We start from the raw sequence: 24,361 nt of genomic DNA, 5'->3' as shown, positions 1-24,361 counted from the left end.
GCTTCTTTGTCATCTTTGAAGTCACCTGAGGACCTCTCCCTTCAGCCCCTACACATTACGGGGAGTTGCTAATTAATGGAGCTATTCTGCAGTGCTTTTGCCTCCTGGATTCAACCGATGTGCCCAGCCAAGTGTGCAACATATAAAGAGAAAGTCAGGAAATGCATTATATTCTAAATATCTATCATTTGGGAACAGTGGAGTCACAGCACTGTTGATGGACTCACCAACCAAGCAGCAGAGATTCAAGTTTCTTTTCTCTCTGGTGGGATATGTGACCTACTGCCAGTAGTAAAGCACGACGACCCCAATTTCCATGCTCAGGTAAGTGTCCCTTGTCCTCAAGGCTGCTTAATATGCACTATCTGCTTGCTTGGCTTCTTGAAAAGACACAGATGCAAGAGTGCATTTAATTGTTTTCCTGAATCAGACCCCTGGAGACATCAGTATCTCACATATGTAATTATAAATCATGAGTCTTGCAACTGAAGCGCAATCGGCACATCTAGCCATAAATCTTCCAGATATCAGCAATTTCTTCAAAGCTGCTTTCTGACAAAACCTAATGCAGCACAAACTAAGTCAGGCAGAAGAAACCGCTGGCGTTGAGGTCTGCAGCCCACCGCTGCTGCAGCACTGCACAGGCTGCAGACCCCAAGAAGCCTTAAAAAACTCACATTGCCAGGTGGGAAACGAATCATTCCTGGAGGCCATGAGAAGGCAGATCCCACCCTGGGATAGCCCAAGTCCAGATCAGATCATCAATCTGCAATTTGACAGCATTTCCAAAGACCTTTTTAGGACTTCATGGAAAGCACCGGCTTTCTTCCATTTTTTGTTGATGCACAGGTTTTCTGGACCCTCAGTAAACCCTGTATCATCAATAGCAAAGGACTGGACAAATCCTGGCTACACCTCCTAAAGTGAAGTGTGTTCAGACATGCAATGCAAGCACGTATTCATTCACACATACACATTAGCACCATTTGAACTACTAAATCAAAATATCTCTGCAAGAGCTCGTGCTGATGAAGATCAGGATCTATGTGATGACCGTTTCAAATGTCACTTACTGTCTACCTCTTCTGTGAGAGCTAATTTAGACATGACACATTACGCTGTAATCACAGCTTTATCTTTTGGGCAGAGGTAGTCAGAGGAAGTCTGTAAGCCTGGCAAGGAAAGTCTCGCTGTGAAAGGCATGCACAACTGAGTGCTAAGATTGAGGCATCTTTGTGCATCAGGATTTTAGACGTTAATGGGAAAAAAATACAAAAGAAGATGTATTATGGAATACAGGTATTACACTGGCAGCCCTCCTAGGCATTAAGAGAGACTACTTCTTGTAGGGAAATTATTGGATAAAGCAGGAGCCTGGAGCCAGTTTGAGACTGGGCCATATTTTAGATGGGTTTCACGCCATCAGCTCTCTTTGCCTGGATAATTATATCTTGTGAATTATCCATGAGAGAAAATTGCCTCCAAACATATTCACACAGCTGTCTGTCTCCAGTCTCCACTGCTGAGGATTTGATAGGGGCTGCCACACAGCAGCTCACAAGCACACTGGAGCACCCTGGCAGGCAGTGGAACTTCTCTTGGGGCTACTATAATCCCCACGCGCTGAGAGAGTAAAACCAAAAAAAAAAAAAAAAAAAAAAAAAAAAAAAGGAATAAAAGAGCAGGAGTGAAGTAAGGCAGTTTATCATAAAACGTCTCTAAAAAACCTAATGTATCTCTGTATACTATAATTTCAGAATTTCCTCTAATCCCATGCATAATTACATGGAGCAGTGCATTGGTATCCCTTTCCTGCAAATATTGCCACAAAGTGCACAGTTTTCATAGCACTATATGACAAAAAAATAACTGTAGTCATTTATTTCTGGTCTGTATGTGGTTACACAACGTAATGCAATGAGACAGTATTTTTCATTAGCTTTTTGTTGTGGACACTACCCATTTATCTTTCTCATAATCCTTCCCCCAGTGCATGTTAACAATGTTATTTTAGTAAGTTGTTTAATTATTTAACATCGCTGCAAGGCTACTGGGTTTGTTATAAAAGCCCTTTTCCAGAGCACACTTCGGAGGCAGTGCCCCTCCACCCTGGCTCCCTTTAACCTCCGAGCCCCGATTCCCACACACACCGTGGCCTCAAGCAGCAGCATCCACATTACAGATGCCTTCAACAAAGTCAAAGTGGATGATCACGACATCCATCCTGGCTGCTGCCTGTCGAGCATCTCTACAAGCCTTCTCTGATCTCTAATTCATTGGTGGCTCAACTCAGCAGTGCTCAAGAGCTGAGCGGGCAGACCCTCAGGATTACAGGGCTGCTGTGGGACTCATGGGACATCACTCACTCTAAGGTTATGTCTCAAAGGGCATGCAACTGGTGCAGAAAGGTTGCAGGAACCCCAGAGCTGAATGATAAACCTCTCGCACCTCCCAGCTCCCCCTAAGCAGTAACTGTTTGCAATCTGCTTAAATGCAGAAATACAATGCTCAACATGCTGTGCGCATTTTAGCAACATCCACTGGATCAATGTTCTGCCCCACAGAAGACAACTCCTGTATTTCTATAGCAGTAGATCAGAAGCACATAAAACCTCCAGGCAGCACTCACTCCCAGCTAGCAGTACCTGCTGGCTCTCAGCACTGAACCAAGGAAAAAGTGTGTTGGTAGATCCGGAGACACGCCTAAGTGTCCAACATCCACGTGACCCCATCTGCACTCCTGGCTTTGGTGGCTGCCTTTGTAAACTGGTTCATATCTGGGGAGCCTGGGGCAAAGCTACATCTTAAAAAACCCGATGTCCTCCTTGACCTCCCCACTCCACCTCTTCATAGCCATCCAACCCTTCGGCTCCCCATAGCTCTCCTCCTCTTCCTCAGTCAATCACTTTTCTTCCCTGTTTCTTTCCCTTCTCATCTCCCCTGCCACCAAACACCAACTTCCACAAAGCAGCCTGTCCCTCCCCACCTGCCTGTGCCCTAGCTTGTCCTCCCTAACCACTCCTCTAAGGACACTGAAATTAAAACCATGTTCTGTTAGGACAATGTAACAGAAGGTCATGCCATATATTTCAATGTCACATTTAGGGGGTCCAGTTTCCTCAATGCACCTTGTCTAACAGTTTTTGAACCACAGCAAGGTCGCAGGGTGGCATTGTGGTCACAGGGGACATCCCATATGCCCAAAGCCTGACTGTTTCTCCCAACTACAGCAGTTTAGTCTAACAAAAGACGTCGCTCTTCCCTGCAACACTTTCTTGACTTTTACATTCACCGGCTGAGAAAGGCTTATCCCAACAGAGACAGTCCACTTTCATCATCCTCCAGAGGCACCAACCAGTGTGTGCACCAGTGTCATGCTGCCACAGGGGCGGCCAGCACCTCACTGCTCACACATCACTTGCAAAGGCTTTTGAATTCCCCAGCTCTGCTTTCTGTATACCCCAGCCATTCAATCCCTCCTTTAACAAGTCCAGCAGCTTGCATTTCATTAAAATAACTGTTTATTCCTCAAAGACTTGATTCCTGTCCAGAATAAACTGTTAATTCCTCTACTGATGGCTGAATAAGATGTCTGGAACAAGGGAGCCCAAAGAAATTAAAAACATCTCTGTAAATGGGAATAGACCTAATTTCAGCTTCCAGGGATTATCCCATTGACCGAAGCACAGGTATCTCAGTTCAGGACTCAGATCAAGCGTGGATGTGCATATATACATCTGTTATATGCCTGAGGACAAGCCTTCTCCTTATTAACCCAGTTAGGAGCAATATACACGGCAGTGTATATCTCCCCATCCCTGGAGACATTCAAGGTCAGGCTTGATGGGGCTCTGAGCAACCTGACCTCGTTAAGAGACATCCCTGCTTATTGCAGGGGGGTTGGGCTAGATGGCCTTTAGAGGTCCCTTCCAACCCAATGCAGTCTACGATTCTATGAGCAATATATCCTATTCACCTGGCCAGAAAAGCACACCAAATCATAGCATCACTTCTGATATTTAGGGGCCGTCCAGGGAAAATCACTGACCTCTGCATACAGAGCAGCCCCAGTCTCCCATCTGCACCGAGCTAATCCCTCCCCTCCTGCTTTTGTTTTCTCTAAGCAGGCTTGTCCCATACCCAAGTCTGGAGGGGCTGGGGCAACATTTCAGAGCTGCAGACCCTGTAAGCTGAAGTGTTAGAACAACCTACGACACATTTTTACAAGGTTCGCCCTAAGAGGACATGTACTTTTTATTCAAGGAAAAACAGTGCTGTATTTCATGAATTCACACTCAGTTCATTACACAGGAATAATCACCTCATTCCTTATGATTTGCAAAAACTTAACGCTGTAATTAAGGTAAAGCGACTTTGTCATATGCAGTTAAACTAAGACTGTACAAATCTACACAGTTTCTATACTTCCTCAGTGTTTTTGAATAGTCTTACCAAATAACACCCGTTTCCAAATACCCTCGCTCTAGCAAAAACCTTCCTGGCTTGTGTTACAGCCTTTCTGAGATGGCTTGTGTCATGATACTACATCCAGCCCCTCTAGGCTGGCTTCCTCACTTTATCTTTCTGCATTTTGCCTCATTGCAGCTCGCTGACTGAGAAGGAGTGGCCCCAGGCTCTGCAACATACCTGATGGGCAGCGAGGGGTCTCCGGCATCCCACCAGTCCTTGGGAGGGCTGATGTACATGCACCATAGCTCCCAGCTGTACCCGTGGGCAGAGTTCTCGTAACGCTGCACCTCAAAGTTGTCCTGCTTGATGTTGTCTATGGAGGGAAGAATGACCCTTCTCCGATTTTCCTGAATTCGTGAAAGTACCGGCTCAGCCCTGAGTGGTAAAAGAAAAAAGCACAGGAAGAGACCGTTAATTTCTTCCATAATTTGCAGCTGGACACTGTAGCTTTCGTACAGCTTGTGCACTTTAAGTGAGGGTAAGAAAACAGGCATACTTGCCACTATTCAGCAAACAGAAAGGACTAATGTGAACTCCTCTCTGCGCCCATTCACAAGTGGCATCATGTTTTCAGCAAGACACAGCAAAACCCAGCCTGAGGAGCCCAGAGACTGTCACAAGGCTCTTCGCAGAGTCAGCGAGTGACCCCAGGCTGCAACACGCTGGCCTCTGTCTCACCCTTCCACTCGCGCGTGCTTTTATCAGCACAGAAATAGCACAGAGAGGCAAAGCATTTGCGCTGCCAAGTTGAAAAGGTTATTTCTCAAAGACTTGCCAGGCTTTGTCAGCTGCAAGGGAGTAGCCGCAAGAGGCTTCAGCACTTCCACTTGATGGGATTTCCCACCCGGACACATCCCTTGTGTGGAGCTGCCATCGGACACAGGGGCCACCAGCTGCCACGCACGGAGCTCAGGTACCTGCAGCCCTGCAGGTTTGGAGAGTTTTAGTGCTCTCCTATGCAACTGACTACACTAATTCGAAGACCAGCTGAAGTTACCTGCACAAGGACAGGACTCTTTCCACACAATAAGGCATAAAGCTGTGGAAATGAATTAAAGCCTCCGAAACTGGACCTTATCTTTTTCCTGCAGAGACAGTACACTGCGTTTTCTCTGGTATACTGCTTTAAAAAAGCATTATTAAGTAATAATTCCATATTCTGAACTTTTTAATTTTAAAAATGTCCATGTTTTTGAACTGAGCTGTCCTGAAATCTTTACTAAGGTAGCAATGAAATCAGATGTTACATTAACTAGGGGCCAGCTCTGCAGCACGGGCCACCTGTACAGCTAGGAGTGGCTCAGAGAAGGTGCTCCGTGGCCACCTGGAGACTCTTTCCATATAAGAACTATGCACCATCAAAAGAAACAGGCTCAACATGGACAATAAGGAGTTAGCTCTTTCCACAGTGGGTAGCTAACGTGTGGCCATTCAATGCAGAAGGAAGACAGGACAAATAAGCCAGTGGACTTGTTTGCAAACACATCCTAACAAAACGATGGGCTGTCCCTTGTTTAATGCTTCGCCCACACTCTAACCGAGACTTCGAGGCTGAGCACCTACCAGCCAGCAGTGAACTCCACATGGGCATCAAAAAATCCAGTGATCTGGCCGCTGGCAGCTTTCCAGCCTTCAATACGAGCTCGGATAAGGCCTTCCCTCTTCTGGTTGCGCACCACCTTCACAAGGCCTGGGTATCGTTTGTTGACGTATTCTTCTAGCGGTGCCTTCAGTTCCTCTAGAGAAGAAGTGCCAGAGAACCCATTGAAAAGGTGGCAACAGTTTTCATCCAAAATAAACCCACTTTATTGGCGGATACAAGCATAACCCACTGGAGCCACACATCTCTGAACACCACTGGGATGAATATAACCGTTTAGAGTCCATCAATGATGATTTGCAGAAGACCACCTGATGGTGGACTGACCACAACCCTTACAAAATAAATTCAAGGTTGCCAAGAACATTGCTGTTGGACTACTAAGGAGCCCAAATGCCATCGTCAGAGGCAAAGAGCAGCAGCAAGAGGCCAGCTAGATTGCCTTGCAGTATCTAGGTATCACTCCGCTGAAAGACAAGAATGGAAAGAAGTCACCCATGGACATCAAACACTAGTGCTCTGAATTTCTGATGGAGATTTTAGCTGAATGGATTGCTAGAAATGCTCCAAAACCCACATGAAGTAACAAACTACATCACAACTGTGTATGACCTTCACTATCCTTTTTACTCAGCCTCACTACTACAGTCTTGGCATTTGCTGTATGTTCTCCAAGCTTTGTCACTAGAAAAGTTGAAATTTCCCCTGCTGTTATGACTTTTATGAGATTTTGGCTTTGTTCAGAAGATGCTCATATGACATATCTTCCATTCATTGGAAACTGCAGATCTTTTAATTATGTTGTCTAAGCCCAGATATGTGTGATATGGCTGAGAACATAATGGATCTGTCAGCCTGCAGTCATTACCAGCATTAAACTTTTTGATAGTTACAAATATCGAGTATAAAAGACAAACAGGACTTCGAACGTGGAAGCATATGAAAGGTCACAATACAGCGTAAGTACTAGCATGTTTTTTCAACTATTTGGAAAAGTACTAGTGCTCTGCCAGAAACCTTGGTCCTTTTACTTCCTGGTGCATCAGCTAAATACACGAAGATCTACTAATGAGAAGTAGTCTGTAAAAGCTAAGCAATACCACTGTGTACCAACATGCACTCTTAACACCACGAAAGCAGTTCCTGAGATGTCTTTTATCCCTATGAGGCTCCAGGACAGCAGACAATTAAAATATGGTCCATGACCCCAAATTATAGTCTACTACACTTCACACAAACCCTCTTCTCCAGAAAAAAAAAAAAAAGGTCACCATTAATACAATCCACATGGTAAAATACTTCAGACATATGAGCACACATGGATTCCTACACGAAGGAAACACGGCAATGGAGAGCAAAAGAGTAAACAGCAAGTCCCATCTGTTGGGCTTAGCCCAAGAAATCAAGGGAAAAGGGATTATCTGTTCCCTTCCCTTTCACGCCTTCTTCCAAACACATAAAACATGGTTTCTTCAGACTGCCTTTCTGGGATGGTTCCCCTCACATATCAATTTCTCTTCTATGCTGAAGTGTGAATAAAAAGAATATAGCAAATGAGCCCCTTCCTCAATTCGAAGCATCTGCATCACATACATACATAACTCAGCAACTTCCATTTCATGCTGAGCCACTCAGAGAAAAACTCTCCTGAATGGTTTTAAGGAGACAGAGACACTGATTTTTTTGACAGATAAACCCCCACAAGCATAGCACCAGCATCCCAGGTGTTTTTGTCAGAAGTTAAGTCATTAATGCTGCAGACCATGGCCTCACAGGCTAGACTGAACAATTAAAACAACTTTCAAATTGGAGTTTTAATCTCATTGGAAAGGAAACAGGAAAAGTCTCCATGGGAATTGTTTGAGCAGCTCAAAGGAGAGTATAGCTCTAGCGAAACACAGAAGAATTGTAACATCATGTCTCAAAGGCAGTGAAGGGTGAAGCCTAAGAGATTCCTATGCCCACCGCACTGTGTAACATGCAGCTCGTCAGAAACTCCCCGGAGAGCCACAGCCACGTCCTCCTCCTTTGTGAAAGGATGCTGGATGCCAACACGTGAAGAACTGATCTGCTGAGAGCACAAAGGCCAGTACAGCACACATATGCACCTGCAAAACGGCATGAGGTGACCATGGAGAGCTGGTCAAGAAGATGCTTATGATTAGCATCATTCTAGCCCACCACCCCATTCATTAGCAGAGGCCAGAGTGCCCCTCTCCTGCCTGCAATGCATGATACAAGCATCCCTAACAGGCTGCCACCCAAGTGGAGAAACGCTCTAGAGAGACAAAAGCATTAACCAGACAGGGGAAATGTGGTTCCAAACCCTCTCTCTACTAAAGGCTTCTGGCACAAGTGCACAGATTTCCAGACTTTGCTCCCTACCTTCCCTCCCAGTCTGGCTCAGCCCACAGCACACGTCTTTGGGATGAGAATTCACTTGTCTTACCTGCCTGTGCAAGCCCTAACAGAGGACGGCTGCACATCTGTGCTGGCCTTTGCCAGTCTCTCGCCCTTCTGAGCTGGCTTGCAGTGCTGTGAGAAGAGGGCATGGTGCACAGTGGCTGCCAAGCAATATTGTGGTATTACAAGATACACACCTGGCACGCAACTGAGCATCCAGCCAGCATGCACAGGGATGGGATGAGCTCTGGATTTCATTTCTGAGCACATCCAGAAGTGCAAGTGTGGAAAATCCAGTATTGGGTAACAAAACTGAAAACTCAGTCTGCAGGAATGCTCTGCAAAACTCCTGTTCAAGTATCAAGCGAGCCTTAGCCCAGACTTCCCCTCGTCAATGAGCCGGACTGCCATGGCTGTGTTCAAAAGCATCAGTGGAAACCCCAGCGCCAGCACAGCCACACTGTCAGAGCTCCCCTGGTCCCGTGGATGTTGATCCTGTGGGACCAGACGTGCTCAGCTCCCTCCACGTGAACTCTGGCAGGCTGGAAATCACAACTCACTCACAAATCTCATCTTAATCCAAGTCACTTGAAGTCATTCCTAACATTACCCTGCGTTTTCCTTCACTCGGCAGTCACTTCACTGAGTGCCATTAGCGTAACAGGAAAACAGCTCACGGTGGCTCTGACGTGCGCTGTCAGAACGCATGGCTCCAGGCTGAGGATGTGGAGAGCTGTTGCATTAAGGTCAGTGGCAGCAAAGCTTTTCGTCTGTCATAGTAGCTTAAGAAATGTTTCATCCCCAACTGCTGTATCTTTGCAGCACGTCCCAGAGCCATAATAGGAAGGTTGGGAGTTCTGAAGTAGTATGCCAGGAATTAAATGACTTGTGCTAATGGACAATAGCAGATACCCTCGCTTAAGCGAGTCAGCTTTCACACCAACTGGCAACCTGGCCTTTGGATCTGCTATTTTCAGCACTTCATGCAACCTACAGTAGGGGAGAAAGCATCTCGCAGTTCAGATAACTTGCTGCCATTCTCCTCACCTCTGCCTTGCACAGGGTCGCAATGCTGCTCTCGCCCCTTCAGCTCACTGCCAAAAGTGAGAATATCCACTAGAAATCTGAGATGATGACAATTTTAGCATGATAATCAGCTCAGTGTTCATAACTCAAATTCTGGATACAAAGTAATGACAAAGAAAGTCAGGAGCCAAGATGGGAGCAGAGCAGTGGCTCCCCAGATCACTCTCATCCTTCCTAACCAAAGGACTGCTTATTTAGGCCGTGCACTCGTGAGAGATTTCAGTGGGTGGATCTACGTGGGCTACACAACCAGTAAATTGATCCAAACTATGCACTGCAACAGAATCTAGAGACTCCTCTCTCTTCTGTACCCTATGGCACTCTTCCCCCCCGCCACGCTCACACATCCTTTGAGGAAGCCTACTGGACCACCCTTCAGAGCACACTCACACCATTCCTAAGTCCTGTTTACTGAGGATGCAGTCAACATTTGCACACGGAGGTATTTACGAACGTTTGGTCTTTGCCACTGCACGAGCTACTTCCAGGGAAGATTTGCAGAGAAAACCTACTGAAAATGCCAGCAGGTTCAATTTCAATCCTGCCTTTTGTTCTCCATCTGTCTGTATTGATCTCCACTGAAGGGCAAGTCCAAGGAACTAGAATCCAATAGACCTGTTGCTCTATTAAAAAACCCATCTGCCAGCTGCAATGACTTATGTTACCTATTGCAAAGTATTTTGTCACCTACACAAGCTTTCAGGGAAACAGGCCTGCCAGAGAAATTGAACCACCTGATGCCACTGAAACTAAGCATGTCACAGACATTAGCCCAGAAGCAACCACAGGAACTTCCACTGCTCAGTGCTCCACACCGCAAATCCTGCCCAATCTCTGCAAATCCTGCCCAATCTCCCCAAATCCTGTTGCAGTCCCCAGAACTAAAGGTGGGAACTGGCTGCTGCCTCACAAAGAAAGCAGTAAAGACCAACAGCACTAGAGGAGCTAAAGGAACTATCAACAGCAGAAAATTTCTTATACAAAAATGCCCCGGTGGTCCTAGGGAGTGGACTGCACCTCCTCTACACCCCTAAAGAAAACATAATTGTGTTTGCCAGGGTGGGAGAAGTCTACAGAGCCCAAGGCTGTTATCAGAAACACTGAAGGCTGGAGGCCACAAAGTTAGGGCTGGGAGTGTTCTGGTGCCATGGGAGACACCAGCCCTCCCTTGTCTCACGCTCTAGCCTGCCTGAAAGACCAAAGCTATCAACAGGTTGGATTTCTGAAGCATGAACTCACAAAAGAAACACCTTCAACAAGCAATAAATGAATATCAGAATTTTTGCAGTGAGAATCAGAGCCAGGTGAGTCTCTGAAGCTTTCTGCCTGCAAATATTGAAAAGGAAACTGAAAAGGGGAGCAGGTGAATGAATCAATTCTCGTACAGGGTTACAGGCAAAGCTGGTCCCATTAGGTGCATTCAGCTGCATGCCTCTGGTTCATTCAGCTCAGTAAAAAACGAATACAGATAAACCAAGCAGGTTTGCTGCTCTCCTCCATGCCTTGGAAGGGCCTGAAAGCCTCAGACCCAAACACCAGTGGGACAGCATCAGGTCAGCTGCAATCAAGCAACCCATCTTTAGTTCGAGCAATTGGAATAATTAGGCACTTTGGTTGGACCAGCGCCTAGGAAAAGCTGAGATATGACTCAGCTTCTTGCAATCCTGTTAAAACCTTCCTCTAAACACAAACACACAAAACGCAAGTGAGCCAGCTCCCAGGAGAGCGTGCATAAGCTGCTGCTGCTGTTGTTGAAATGAGCTGCAAAACAAGAAAATGATATATCAAGTCACAGCTAATATGTTACACCAAGGTAAATTACAACCCATAGCATGTCTCCCTGAGTGTAGCCAGCTCCTTTAAGCAGTCTTTTATCCAAAGGTTTTCTTTTATACCTAGAGGTTTGCTTTTCAAAGAGATATTATCCCAGATTAAAAACACTAAAAGACGGGGGGGGGGGGGGGGGGGGGGGGGGGGGGGAAGTAAGTGATGATTAAGCAGACTCAGACAAAGTGTGCAGCTGTGAGATAACGCAACATCTCAGGGGCACATTGCTGCATCCCTCCAACAACCCAGGAAATGTTATCACTCAGAAACACAACCTGCGCACTGGCTTTGTAACAGCACCTCTGCAACAAACGCAAACAAAAGCAGGCTCCAAAAAAGTCTTTACGAAGTATAATGTGCAGCCCAAGGGAGAAGCAGGTTGAAACTACAACTCCCCAAGGTTTTTCCTTCAAGGAGGGATTTTTTTATTTCTTCCCCCATTACAATACATTGGTATCTTTTATCTATTTACAGCTCAGATATAAAGAATCAGAATTACTATGCTTATTAACTTTTAGTCTCTTATTGCATACTTCTATGTTGTGCAGCAGTGTGGTACATACCATGTTACAGCAAAGCTAAGAGCAAGAAGTGTCCGATGAAGCAGCTTGTTCCAGTTTGAAAACTACAAAACTCCAAAAGGTTTTCATCATGTCTGTGTAACTCATTAGTGGTCTACCTGAAGGGCAAACCACAGCCAGGGTGTGCAGGATATATGCAGTTCTTACCTATGGGACTAATTTTAAAACTTGAAGTTGACTTGCAAATCCCAGGTGTCTTTTAATAAATGTTTTGGGAATATGCTTTGTTCTTTAATTTCCCACACAAGATGTATTTCTTCTTTACATCTGTGTAAACTGCTCTGTGACGAAACCTACAGACAAACCTCCCTCCCCCAGCGTGCAACCCCGAGCCACGGACTTTAATAAGCCTTTAGCAACTTTTGTAGAAGCTGCTTCTGGTAACAACCAGGGTGCAACACCGCTACTGGTTTTGAGCGACTACTCTCTGAAGGTCAACCTTCTTTCAGATGTGTAAAACTGAGCCCCCGAATGCTTTGCCTAGGCTACAGCAACAAGCCCTACACCCATAGAAACTGCACCTCAAACACACTGCTGCTCACAAAGGGGCTAAAGTAATTCCTTCTCTTGTTCAATCACAGCCATGAAAGTTGCACCCACGCAACGCCATCCCCTGCTCAACACCAGTGCTTGATCCTCCAGGATTCATCTCTAAATCTTAGAGCTCATGAGAAACTGTTTTCCTGTAATTATTTTCCTGTAGAAGCCAAATCTATGTATTACAATGACTTCGTTTGTAATATCCAAAGCATCAACTATATGATGTTGCTATTGCTGCCCACAATTATTTCCTACCATTAGTGGGAACTATATGAGAACGTTATTGCCATTAATAATTCTTTGCTGTCATTGAAGCTCCTTGACGACGCAGAGAGTGAACGCATGGGTCCCAGACATACGTTCTGGTTTGTATCATTTCTTTTACATGAGAAAGCTAGATTATTACACGCTTGGGAGGAGCTCTCCATAAGCATCTGCCAGGTTACCTCATTATCTTCCTTCAAATCCCTCCTTAAGAATCTCATTTGTCATGACGCCTACAAAGACTCAGCAGCACAGTACTGACATTACTAACTGACCCTACCACCTAATAGCATCGCCTCGTTCCCGGCACCCACTCTCCTTGTACACTTCCACTGCAAGGTTTCTGAGGACAGAGCCACCTTGATGTTCAGGTGTTGTACAACCTTCAGCACAACCCTGGCCCATCACTAAGGACCCTGGGTGCTCACGATTCCAATCCAATCAATGCATCCTGTTGCTGGGAAGCACAGCACACGTTGCCTAGGCGTGCAAGACGACTGGGATTTTCCCACCTCCTGCACATGATGTAAGATTTTGTTCCTCAAAAAGTCATCTCCTTGCATCTGCCTCCCTGGCCAGGTGGGTGCCACAAGGCACTCCAACACAACCCAGGCAGCTTGGTCAGCCTGCAAAAACAGGCACAAAGAGGAAATCCCAGAGCTGGAAGCACTTGAACGCACTACAAGCTTTGTCCACCCGTCTCACCACCCTGTTGACACCTTGCCACCATCCAGCCCCACCAGCACTGGCCCAGCCCTTGCAGCAAACCACCAGGGAAGACAGTGCCTTGCAATCTCAGTGGTGGATAAAGAGATTTCATTCTGCATCCTCACTGACAGCTGCAGTCTCAGCTTATGCGGGGGCAGGGGGGCGATGCTTTTTGAAAGGATTTGTTTCATTGTCCTGTGCCTTTCAATAGAGTCACCAGAGTATTTGACTCAGTGCTGCATACTGAATGATGGGTGGAGGCTGTTTAGAAACATATTTCTTTGTGCACGGCAACGGGTAGAGAAGCTCAATAATTATCACCAACGGGTTCTCTTTTAAAGATTGCTCCTCTCTTCACCCCATTGATATGGTAAAATTTGGAGAAACGGCATCTCATTTTGGTATTTCAAACCTTCTAAGCGCTGGGCAATGCTAAATACTGCAGTGACAGATCACCTGCACTTTCTCTTCACCAGACAAATAGTTCCAGCTCTGAAATCCCATGGCTTCACTGGTGCACATCATCCTAGCTTTTGCACTAGAGCTGCTGTGATTTCCATCAGTTGAGGAGATGCCCTCCTGTTTCTTTTACTGGTAATTATAATTCATCAGCTTTCTATGGTGCTCATTACTGTGGTATCTGAGTGCCTATTTTTACAGGCTTGAGTAGCTTGCTGTATACCATCTCATCTCGTTGCAGTCAGACAAGCAACCTCTCACGCTCCCTCTAGAAATGAGCTCTCCACGTCCTGCACCCTTCTCTTCTTCCCTTCTGATCACAGCATCCACAGCATATGCCTAATATTTTTTTTTAAATAGTATTAAAAGCATGCAGTATAAATAAAGAAGGCAGTAACGAAAGTAACTTAACTATTTGCTGTTCTTCATTAAGATTTTAACTACCCTAATGATATTATCCAACTGTACACTGGAAAAGAAAAAATCTTGGGAGAATCCAAGTCTGAAAATGTTTCCATGTGAAACCACCTCCTGCAGCTTTGTGTTATCAAAAGCCAGAAGGGAAGGTATTGCAACAGTGACTGAGAGCTGGTTGAACCAAATGACACACGTTTGGTGTGTGAAACCTAACATCCCCCTCCACATTTTGTCGTGGCCTGACTTGAGCAGCTCAGGCATGTTTGTTTCCTCCTTTTCCACTTTACATATCCTCCCATACCAAAAACACGACATAAGAGGAAGGCGGGCCTCTCCAGGATCCCAGTCATTTATAAAGTCTGCGACATTATTTTACAGATAGGGAAACTGAGGCACACACAGAGTAAACCTCTCACCGAACACCACTGCAAGGGGGCAAAGCTGAATAGCTCACTAGGCTCCAGGCTCCTGTCCCTCAAATCCACAGTAAATATTTAGAGGTGCACCTCTGCAACAACCAAAGTGTTACTTTTAGAAACAAGGATACACTGAAACCAGAACTGAATGCTACCATGAAGAGAAAGGTAAGATGGCTTTCCCGTTTCCTTTGGCATTCTAGCTTTCAGCTACAGTTTCAATCAATAATAATGTCAGATTTTAACTTTGGTTGATCCTATTCCTTTTTGGCTACAGAAGCTGAAGAAAACTGCTGTGCTAGCCAACACACCTGCCACCACACCCCATGTGCCTCCCAGCAGTGTCACCACTCCCAAAGAAGCACGACTCCTCCACAAGATTTTAAGAAATTAAACACCCTTCTGTGTTTTGGAGAGCCGAGATCCCAGTGCTGCTAACCTTCATCGCTGTTGTCGTCCACAAGGATAATCTCCTTCAGGAGGTGAGCTGGCGTATGATTAACAGCGCTATGCACTGATCGCAGGATCACGGAGAGGGCTTCGTTCACGAAGATGAAGATGATGGAGATCTGGGGTAGGTCCTTGCCGTATTTCAGCTCTTTGCACCTGTAGCACAAAGGGCAGAGAGACAGACAGGGTTAGCAGCGCGCCCAGGGCAGCGCTTCAAGTCGGGCACAGATTTAATACACAGTGCAAGACGATGGCTGACATCTCACAGCTTTGCGCAGCCACATATTACAGCTGCCTGTGCTTAATTTCAGCAGGGCCGTCTAGGAGGAGATAGCAGCGACACAGAGTGTCCTGCAGGCTCAGAGAGCACCAAGGGCAGGGTGCAAACCCGAGTTCACGCAACTGAGGTGGTGTTCGTGCATCTGTGTACGTGTAACATAAAGCAGCCTCCAGAAGACAGAAAATAGCTTTTGCCATTTAAAGTTGAAACTCCACACGCCTATTCTGTTTTAAGATTAATAGGTGCTCAGAAACGAGCCTTGTTCTCAGTCGGCACTTATGAATTTTCTTCCCATTTGCTTTGGAATGAAATGAATACGAAATGACCCTTGGTTAAACAGTCTTAATAAATGTTTTAGCTCTCTTTGCAGATACTTCTGCATACATTCCCATCCCTGAAGTACCCCAGCAGAGCATGGGTACGCCATGAACTGGCGTCTCTGTACTTCACAGCTAGGACAGGTTAAAAACACAAACCTTCAATCATCTCTCCGGGTTTCAGGAGTAATTGCTCATCTTGAGCTGGTTTTGTGTGCATCAGAGCAGGACAGAAGTGGAAGGAGCTCCCAGGTCGCCTACCAGCCAGTTCCCTCCTTGGCAAGCAACAGGTTCACGCTACATTGGTACGCCAGATCTCGAGACCAGGGACACCCACAGAGCAGAACTAGGGTAGCATTAAGCAGAAGAGATTCTCCAGGTAACCCACGGCTCTCCAAGGAGCACAGATCATTCCCAATGAGATACAGATGTTGTTTTAATGCCACACTTTGTCCTAACGAGAAACCTAATCTTAGTAAAGTATTTGCAGAAGGCAAACAGGCTATCTTTAACTACTTCAAACAATTTAATCAAACTCTCCAGCCTTCCCTACAATAAATACGTGCAAGGGAAGAAGAAGAAAACAAGCCTCCCCACTCCCTCTCCACATTCATGATAGATTAGACATGCAACATTAGCAGTGTTCGCAGAATTACAATGAGCATTCACTAAGTAAATCCTGCCCAGATAAGCAAAGAAAGACCAAACACACAAACGACATCCCAGCATCCCTTCAAGCTCATTGAGTGCCCAACAATGACTTTGTATTTAATTGTACTGGGTGTTTCTTAGGCAACAGCAGGCATCCTTCAGACTCCAAAATGAGACTTGGGAGACAAAGATTTTCACAGAAACACAGTCCTTTATGAATCTTCTTCAGTTAAACAAGTATGCTGGATAAAAACAAGGCTGTATTTCTTGATTTAACTGTTGCCCATGCTCAAGTAAGCCAAGCTCTCTACAAAAGGGAACATACCAAACGATGAAAAGGATGTTCCAAAGGGAAGATCTCTCTTTAAAATAAATGAACAGTCGTGATAGGGTAAAGTGACAATTGACCCTGAAATCCTGCCACAAAAGTCAAACTAAACTGACTTTGAGATTAAAAACCTGCTTTTGATATATGTCGATACCTGCTAAGCTGAAGTGAAGATGGTCATGGGAGCAAGAGTATTTGCTTTTAATCATTGCACACCTCTGGGCAGCCTTCCCCTGGGGCACGCTTCGAGGGGATAAAGAGCTCAGTTTGTGATCAAAGAGGTTTGGAGGAAAATCCAAACTGAGCCCTTTGAGGTTCATCTCCTGCTCATTCGCATTTGCCCTGCACCACTCTTATCATGGCTCTCCTCCCCCGATTGCTGAGGACAGGCGGACAAAGATACAGGCAGAAGAGATAAGGCCGGGGAGGGAGGGAGCATGTCAGACACCCACATTGCTCATGTGCACAAAGCTGCAATTCTCCAAAGGCAGGTGGGGGAGCAGGGGGAGGCAAAGGCTTTGCATAAACAATATGCTCTCCAGTGGTGGCTTCGGCTGCGACCACAGGAACGGGGAAGGCAGCAATTCAAAACCAAATTAACATTGACTTTGTCAGTCTTCCTCACACGGGCTCTCTTCAGTCGCCGGCACGCTCTCTGCCCACAGCCACGTGCGACCGGACTTCAGCCCTCCGGGCTCCATCGCAACAGTTTATTACCGAAAAGCTCACGTGTCAACAAATATCCATGCACACACACAGGAAACACTTCTGGGCTCTCCTGGGGCCAGGAGGGGAAAAAGGGAAAAAAATATGCTTGAGCTCAAACATAATTGATTGAGAACCTGTTAAAACAGCAGGAACAATGAGTACACGAGATGGGAAGTGGGGAGGTTTGGCTGTTCAGTGGCTGGGTTTTTTCTTCTAAGCGTTTTAAATAGAAAGGGGACTGATCTGGACTCCGTGGTTCAGCCTTATTGTTCAGACCATTTACAGGCAGAGGCACAGAGGTTTGACTGGTTTACTCCTAGAAACATTTGAGACAGCAGTTTCGGGAGGATTTACTGTCTCACAGTGGGTCAGCAGGTCAGGACCCTGCTAGCTCCTGCCAGCAGCCGGCAGGCGAGGCTGCCGGGCTGCCCATCTCTCCAACTTACAGAGCTCTATCCTCCGTCTCCACCCCCCCGCACCTTTGCAATGTGAAAAGCACACCTTTTCAACTCTAAGGGGCTGTGTTTTCTACACAAGCTGTGAAGATGCATGATGTGAAATTTCTGCTGTCTCCAGTGTTTCAAGGGCAACGCAGAGGCACAGCACAGAAAAGCCAGCACCAACCCCAGGTTCCAGCAGAAGCAATGCCAAGGGGCTCAGAGATGAGTCCTAAGCAATCCACGGGCTATCAAACCACACCTGAGACATCTTCCCTCTCTGCTTACAGCTGTCACCCTCAAGGGAGGAAAGCATTTGGCCACTTGCCAGACAGTACCTTCAAAATCCAGATCCCGGGCCAAAATACTTCTCAATTCAGGATTCGAGTCTCACTAATTATCCCAAAGGGGATGCACAGGGCCAGAACTCAGTTCTGGCACAGCCGTAGCCCTCAGCCCGGGCCATGGGCTGATCCCTTCAGGCACTACCAATTAATGAAATAAACATGATATTTGAGAAGGTTCTCAGGGGAGCTCAAGGCTAAACAGCACACAGGAGACAAGAAAATCTAGGAATAAACCTGTTATCATGAGATTTTTGCCAAGCTTTTCTAGAACCTGAATTAACACCAAAGCAAATCCATTTCTTATGTAGGCTGGAAAACCTTCGCAGCTCCTCACGTCTTCTAGGAAGAGAATCTCAGGTCTTATTTCTAACACACGGCTCGCACCATATCTGGTCTGCCCACAAGCAAGTCTCGATCCAGTAAGTTGGATTTCGAAGGGAACACTCCATACATTTGAAAACTTTTAAATTCAAACGAAATACAACGGAGAGACCACCATAATACATTGCTGTTGGTGTCAGTGATTAGTTGCCCATAGGGTTAAAGACCAGCACCTCATTTTCAACCTAAATTTGTCCCCTTTCCATTTTCCATCATTATCAAAAAGCTGTTCCAGAAACTTTTTCTCCCGCATGTATCAGGTGCTCATCAGCCAAGCGCACATCTGCACACGGCCCCAAGGCAGAGCTGCACAACAGAGGCACTGCGCCTGTTTACAAAAGGGCGATACCTGGCCTTCTGCATCCGAAAATACTTGCGATTGCAGAAAACTGAAGCAGGCAGCAGTAGATCCCTCACAATCCCCTCTTTGCTAGATGAGAAACACTCAACTGGTACAGCACAGGACACTACTTACTTGCCAACACCTGTAACCTAATTAGCCCAGGTTGCACAACAACATTTTCCCCACTAAATCCTGCTCTCTTCAGTTAACTGTAGGCTGGCACCTGCTTGCAGGATTTATATCAAAATATCGTGAATCAATACCAAACAGAAACAGACCCCTTACAGTTTTGTCTCTCATTTAGATCGATGGGATATCAAAGTAAGAGGCATTTTATGTCCCATTAAATCATGCCTGACTATGTCCCGTTAAATCATGCTCACAAAATTCCCTGTAAGTTTTGAGAGGCTGGGGAAAGCCTCCTAATGTATGGCATTGGGTTTAATTTAAGAACCTCACTGAGCTCTCATTGAGAAGCATCGTTTGTCCTTAAACAGAGGAGAAAAGGAGTTATTACTCCATCCTTGGCCCAAGGCTTAGACACATCTTTTTTTCTTTCTTTCAGAAACAGACTGACAGACTGACCACAGACACCAGACCCAACAGATAAACCTCTGCCCAGCACATCACAGGACCAACTCCCAGCGCCCTCCCCACCTGCCCCGCAAGGAAACCAGGGAGGTGGACGGGTGCAGAGGCCACGGCACTACTGGACTGTGGACACTGTCACCTTTCTCAGGTCCAAGATCTTTATTCTAAATGAACAACGTTTGCAATCAGGAGAACGTGCAAGAAAACAGATGAAATAAAATATATTTATGGAGGACATTTTTTCCCGTGAATTCTTTGCAGTTACTGCTTTACGTAAGAAGCTATTCAGAAACAAATGAAGGATGAAAAGGGGAGATGGAGGAAGGGGAAATATGGCTGAGTTTATGCTGAACAGCTTGGCATACATGAAGCCGTATTAATCAAGTCAGCCAATTTCAAAACACACAAAAAAACCTCCAAGTTTTGCTACTACGTATGTTTGTCTGTGGCAGGAGTATGCCTTTGAATCCTCCGATCATTTGTTTTATGCTCACCACACAGCTGTAAATCTACTCTTCAGTGCAGTGAGTGAGATTAGGATGTTTATTGGCTGTCTCAGTAACAGAAGAGGGATATCACATCATCCACTGCTTCATGATCCCACAGCAGAAAAATAACCTGGAATCACGGCAAGTGCTCCTAGAGCCCGAAGAGGCCACAAAATGGCAAGTAGCAATTAAAAACCACTACTTCTTCCTCAGTGATTTAACACGATCCACTCTTTTACTCAATTAATACATTTCAACTGTCTTCTGGAGCACAAAACTCTTTCCATCAACCACCTAGAATCATGCTGTCCAGTATCAGGAAACTGAGAGCCAAACTCATGGTTTCTACACCTTCACTACCCCAATACAAGCCATTTATCAGCACTAATCAGTGCAGCTTACGAATAACCCGGAACACGGATTGTTCCAGGACAAAACAGGCACCCACTTTCTGATCCTTCAGCTCCAGATCAAACAATGCTTTCACAGAGCTGATGGTGGATTTTTATGCAACAGTGTGACTTGACAGACTGTACGATGCATCTTCTTCTATGGATGACAGGTGCTGTCAAGTAGCACCTTTCACAAAAAAGCAATTTAGTGAAAGAGACAATAATACATTACAGTCTTTCAAAGTCCATAGCCACAAACAACAGGGGCATTATCTTATAGTCTGGAAAAAATGAGCAACAGCATTGAGATATTAGTCCAGAGAGGCTGGACTGCCACACCTGCAGCTTGCCTTCCTCCACAGATTCCAAAGCAGAAATGCTGCTAATATGGAGAGATCCGGTAACCACTAATCCCAGATGCTGCATCAAATATTAGATTCACCAGTGGCTCTAGAAATTATCTTCCACCTTCTGCAATATGCCCCTCTCAGGCCAGCCACTCCTGACAGCACATGTATCTACTTTGCACAAAACCTCAAACCTTCAAGACCGTCACCTTTTTCCTAATTTGTGCCTTTTGTACTGCCTCCTTCCCCACAGTTCCAACATAAAAATGCCTACCAAAGTTTTAAGTGGAGATTAAATACCATTAAGCAGAAAGTATAGCTGTCGTCATTTCCAGCGAGGAGGCAGAAGTCCATAAATTTGAAAAGCTGCTTTGGTCAGATGTGTCCTGGTTTTCAAATATATCCAATGTTTTAAAGTTAATACTTGTATCTCGATAAAAGACAGGCTTCAAGACGCTATCTGAAAGTGATCCATCAATGACCTGATTTTCCTAATGATATATTTCTAACAAATCATTCCTAATGCCTATTATCCAGCCTGGAGCCATCTCTCCAACTGAGGGACAGGGATGCAACAACATGCAAAGGTTATCCGGCAAGATCCAGAGAGACACAAACTGGGAGGAGTATCAGGTGGTAAAGAGGTATTAGAAAAACACCACTGAAGGAAAAGTTGCTGCTGCTGCTGCAGACTCGGAACACTGATGATGTTTTTAAATCACAGTTTTAAGCAAGGTAGAGAAAAATCTAACCTCACACCCTCTGTGCCTTAGAACACTCGGGTAAAACAATCTCACCATCTGTTTTGAGACATATTTTTGTGTTGGGCGGAACCACACAGACACAACATTTTGCCAGGAGCTGTTTTCCTCCAGGCTGGTGACACCTCAACACTACCTGAGGCATAGTCTGGAGAGGAAGCAGAGGTTCTGCTTGCAGATTTGGCCATTCACCCTTTGGTCTGCAAATGAATGCCCCAAAGCTGATCTCCACCACAGCCCCACCAGCACAAATCCTTCTGCAAAGGTCACTTCCAACTCTACACTCAACTTGGTTCATCATTGTCTGGGACACCAACACAACAGCAAGTGAAGCCAAACAAAGTTCAAGAAATGCCAGTGAAAAACAAAACCTTCTCATAAAAGGAAGCACTCAAACACACCCTACAGCACAAGGGAAGAAGCAACACACAGGGGTCCTGGGCAAGACCATGATGCCCAAGAGCAAAAGCTACATCAGAGCCTGGAGAGAGGACAACCATCTTCCCCCAAGCTGCATTTTAATTTTTAAACACACATCTAAGAAGTAACTGAAGAACAACAAAGACTGAGGCAGAGCCAAAGGCAGGGCAGCTGTATCTGCGTGGGATCTTACAATACAGTGAGAGAAAGGATACACCTCCCCAGCCCCCCCATCACTTGCCTGCCCTTGGTTTAAAGCCCTTCCCAAATAAGCTGTATCTGATCTGAGGCCCCCAATCTGACACAAACCTGTGAGCCTGTCCGACGGGCATGAGATGCTCTGCTAGGAGCAAATCAGGCATTGTGGCTCCGAGCAAATCAGGCATTGTGGCTCCAGCACAGACCATCAGCAAGGCAGGGCAGCTGCTCGCCTTGGCAGTGAAACCTTCCTCAGCCAGCAGCAAAAGGACAGGTCCCGAGACACTCTGCAGAAACCACTCTCAGCTGCAAAAGCAGATCCCACACTCTTCTCCTGCACGTGGACACAAAGCAGGACTTAGCTCTGACATCCAAGCTTGGTCAGCTTGCTGTGGTCAACAGCATCAGGACTCCATTCAACTGCTCCAGGACTGATGATGCTGTTTTCAAGATAAAAATACGCAGGTGTAGAAAGGCAGCAAAGACAAATCAGCCACTGCAGACGAGGCTCAGGCACCATCACTGCAAACAGCAGGCGAAAGCACCTTCTGAGCCCCTGTCACAGTAAGAGCAGAGCTTGTCCTGGCAGGCCCAGCAGGCAGGCCCAGGAAGAGTCCCGAGAGTTATGCTGCAATTTCTTCACCTCGTAACGCAGCACACATCCCTGTTTCATACCACCACCTCTGAGACAGCCAGCAGAGCACACAGGTACCTCATCCACACACACCAACATCCTTGACTGGAAAGAAACCATCTCTGTTTAGTGCTCCACAAAGCACAGGAGAATTTTACCAACTCCTTACATTCAATAAGCAAGAAGAGCTAGCAAAACTTTCTATACGCTGTACACAGTAGGAAAGGGCACTAGCATGCTGAACATCCCCAAAACGCAAAGTCCCACCCTACAGAACAGCACTAGGTAAGACCAATTCCTACCCATTTTGAACATCAGTGCAAGGTAACTTGTTATGAGAAAGTAGCACATCCTATTTGGATACTTAAGTGTGGTACAGGCTTTAAGGTTCCCACTTCCACCAGTGCAGGAACCATCACGACTTGACAGCTGAAGAGGTGATGAAGAATAACGCACACAACTGACCAGAAGTGAATTACTGGCAGACGTAGAACATAGAAGTCCACTGTAAAACTTTGGTACCACATTAAAATAAGATTTTCTTCCTTTCTCCCAGCTGACATTCAGCCTCTCTACCCCACCCACTGCATTGTGTCCTTCCTCCAGCACGACTCCCCATCCCTCTAACCCAATATATGAAGGACACCACGTACAGCATCCATGCTGTAAGCAGGATGGCCAGGTTCTACTCCGCTCTGGATGGATGTCAAGTATGAGATGCGTACACAGGAGAAGCAATCAACAAAACCAACAGTAGCCTGCTTTTTCACAGCCATTGGAACAATTTAATTGGGCTGACTAATGTCTGGCACAGGTAAAGATTAGGCAGCAGCAAATGAGATTATTTTTGGAAGTACAGAGCACTGTGTTATGCTCTTAAGTTAGGGAACACATTGATGGCCACGTATGGTATTGGACCCACTGCTTCAGCTGCCACATGGCAGAGAGTCTCAGGAGCAGAAGCCCTCTGTGCTAGCCTTGACAGGTGCTCAGCCTGATTGATGACTGGTGTATCTATTTAATAGCTACGTCGTCATTAGCTTTGATGGTATGCCATTACTCATCTTTGCAGAAATGTCCTTCAGGGCTGTTCAAGACACAACTACGCCATACTGCATGAAGGTGACATCCCTTCTACATGTCCTTTTCAAATGCCATCAGCAGGAACCACCATGGAGAAAGCTGAACACTCATGATCTGCAGAATGCCTCAAGTCTTTGGGGCTCTATGCTGCTCCCACATCCTATGAAGCTACCCCTATAGCTATTAATGGGGGTCCTACTGGACCCCTCTCCATCTTTTTTGTGTGATCAGCCATAATAAACACTCATGAACTGGGCAGACAGAAATACTTAGTCATGAAAATCTGTGCCAGTTGTACAGTGGCACAAAATGGACAGGGGAACCCAGATCCTATGTGCCTGTGGAAGATGACAGGGTGGACAAAGAATTTGGTGGTTCAGATTATGGAAACCACACTTCATAAAAGATGATCCTGGTGATGAGTTTTCAAAGAT

The 24,361-nt window shown here is 45.8% G+C and overlaps 1 protein-coding gene across 1 annotated transcript in view; it reads right to left on the bottom strand.

Annotated features, from left to right (window-relative positions):
- Positions 1-24,361, bottom strand: part of GALNT17 (polypeptide N-acetylgalactosaminyltransferase 17) — a 207,772-nt gene that overhangs the window by 114,877 nt on the left and 68,534 nt on the right. The window contains exons 3-5 of the mRNA XM_086475200.1: positions 15,211-15,377; positions 6,034-6,208; positions 4,648-4,845 (exon numbers count right to left, since the gene is read on the bottom strand). Coding sequence (XP_086331326.1) covers positions 4,648-4,845; positions 6,034-6,208; positions 15,211-15,377 — 540 coding nt within the window. The remainder of the gene's footprint in view (positions 1-4,647; positions 4,846-6,033; positions 6,209-15,210; positions 15,378-24,361) is intronic.

Source organism: Leptosomus discolor, chromosome 18 (genome assembly GCF_034619465.1).
Source record: "Leptosomus discolor isolate bLepDis1 chromosome 18, bLepDis1.hap2, whole genome shotgun sequence".
Lineage (NCBI taxonomy): Eukaryota > Metazoa > Chordata > Aves > Leptosomiformes > Leptosomidae > Leptosomus > Leptosomus discolor.
This window is presented reverse-complemented; position numbering and strand designations above follow the sequence as displayed.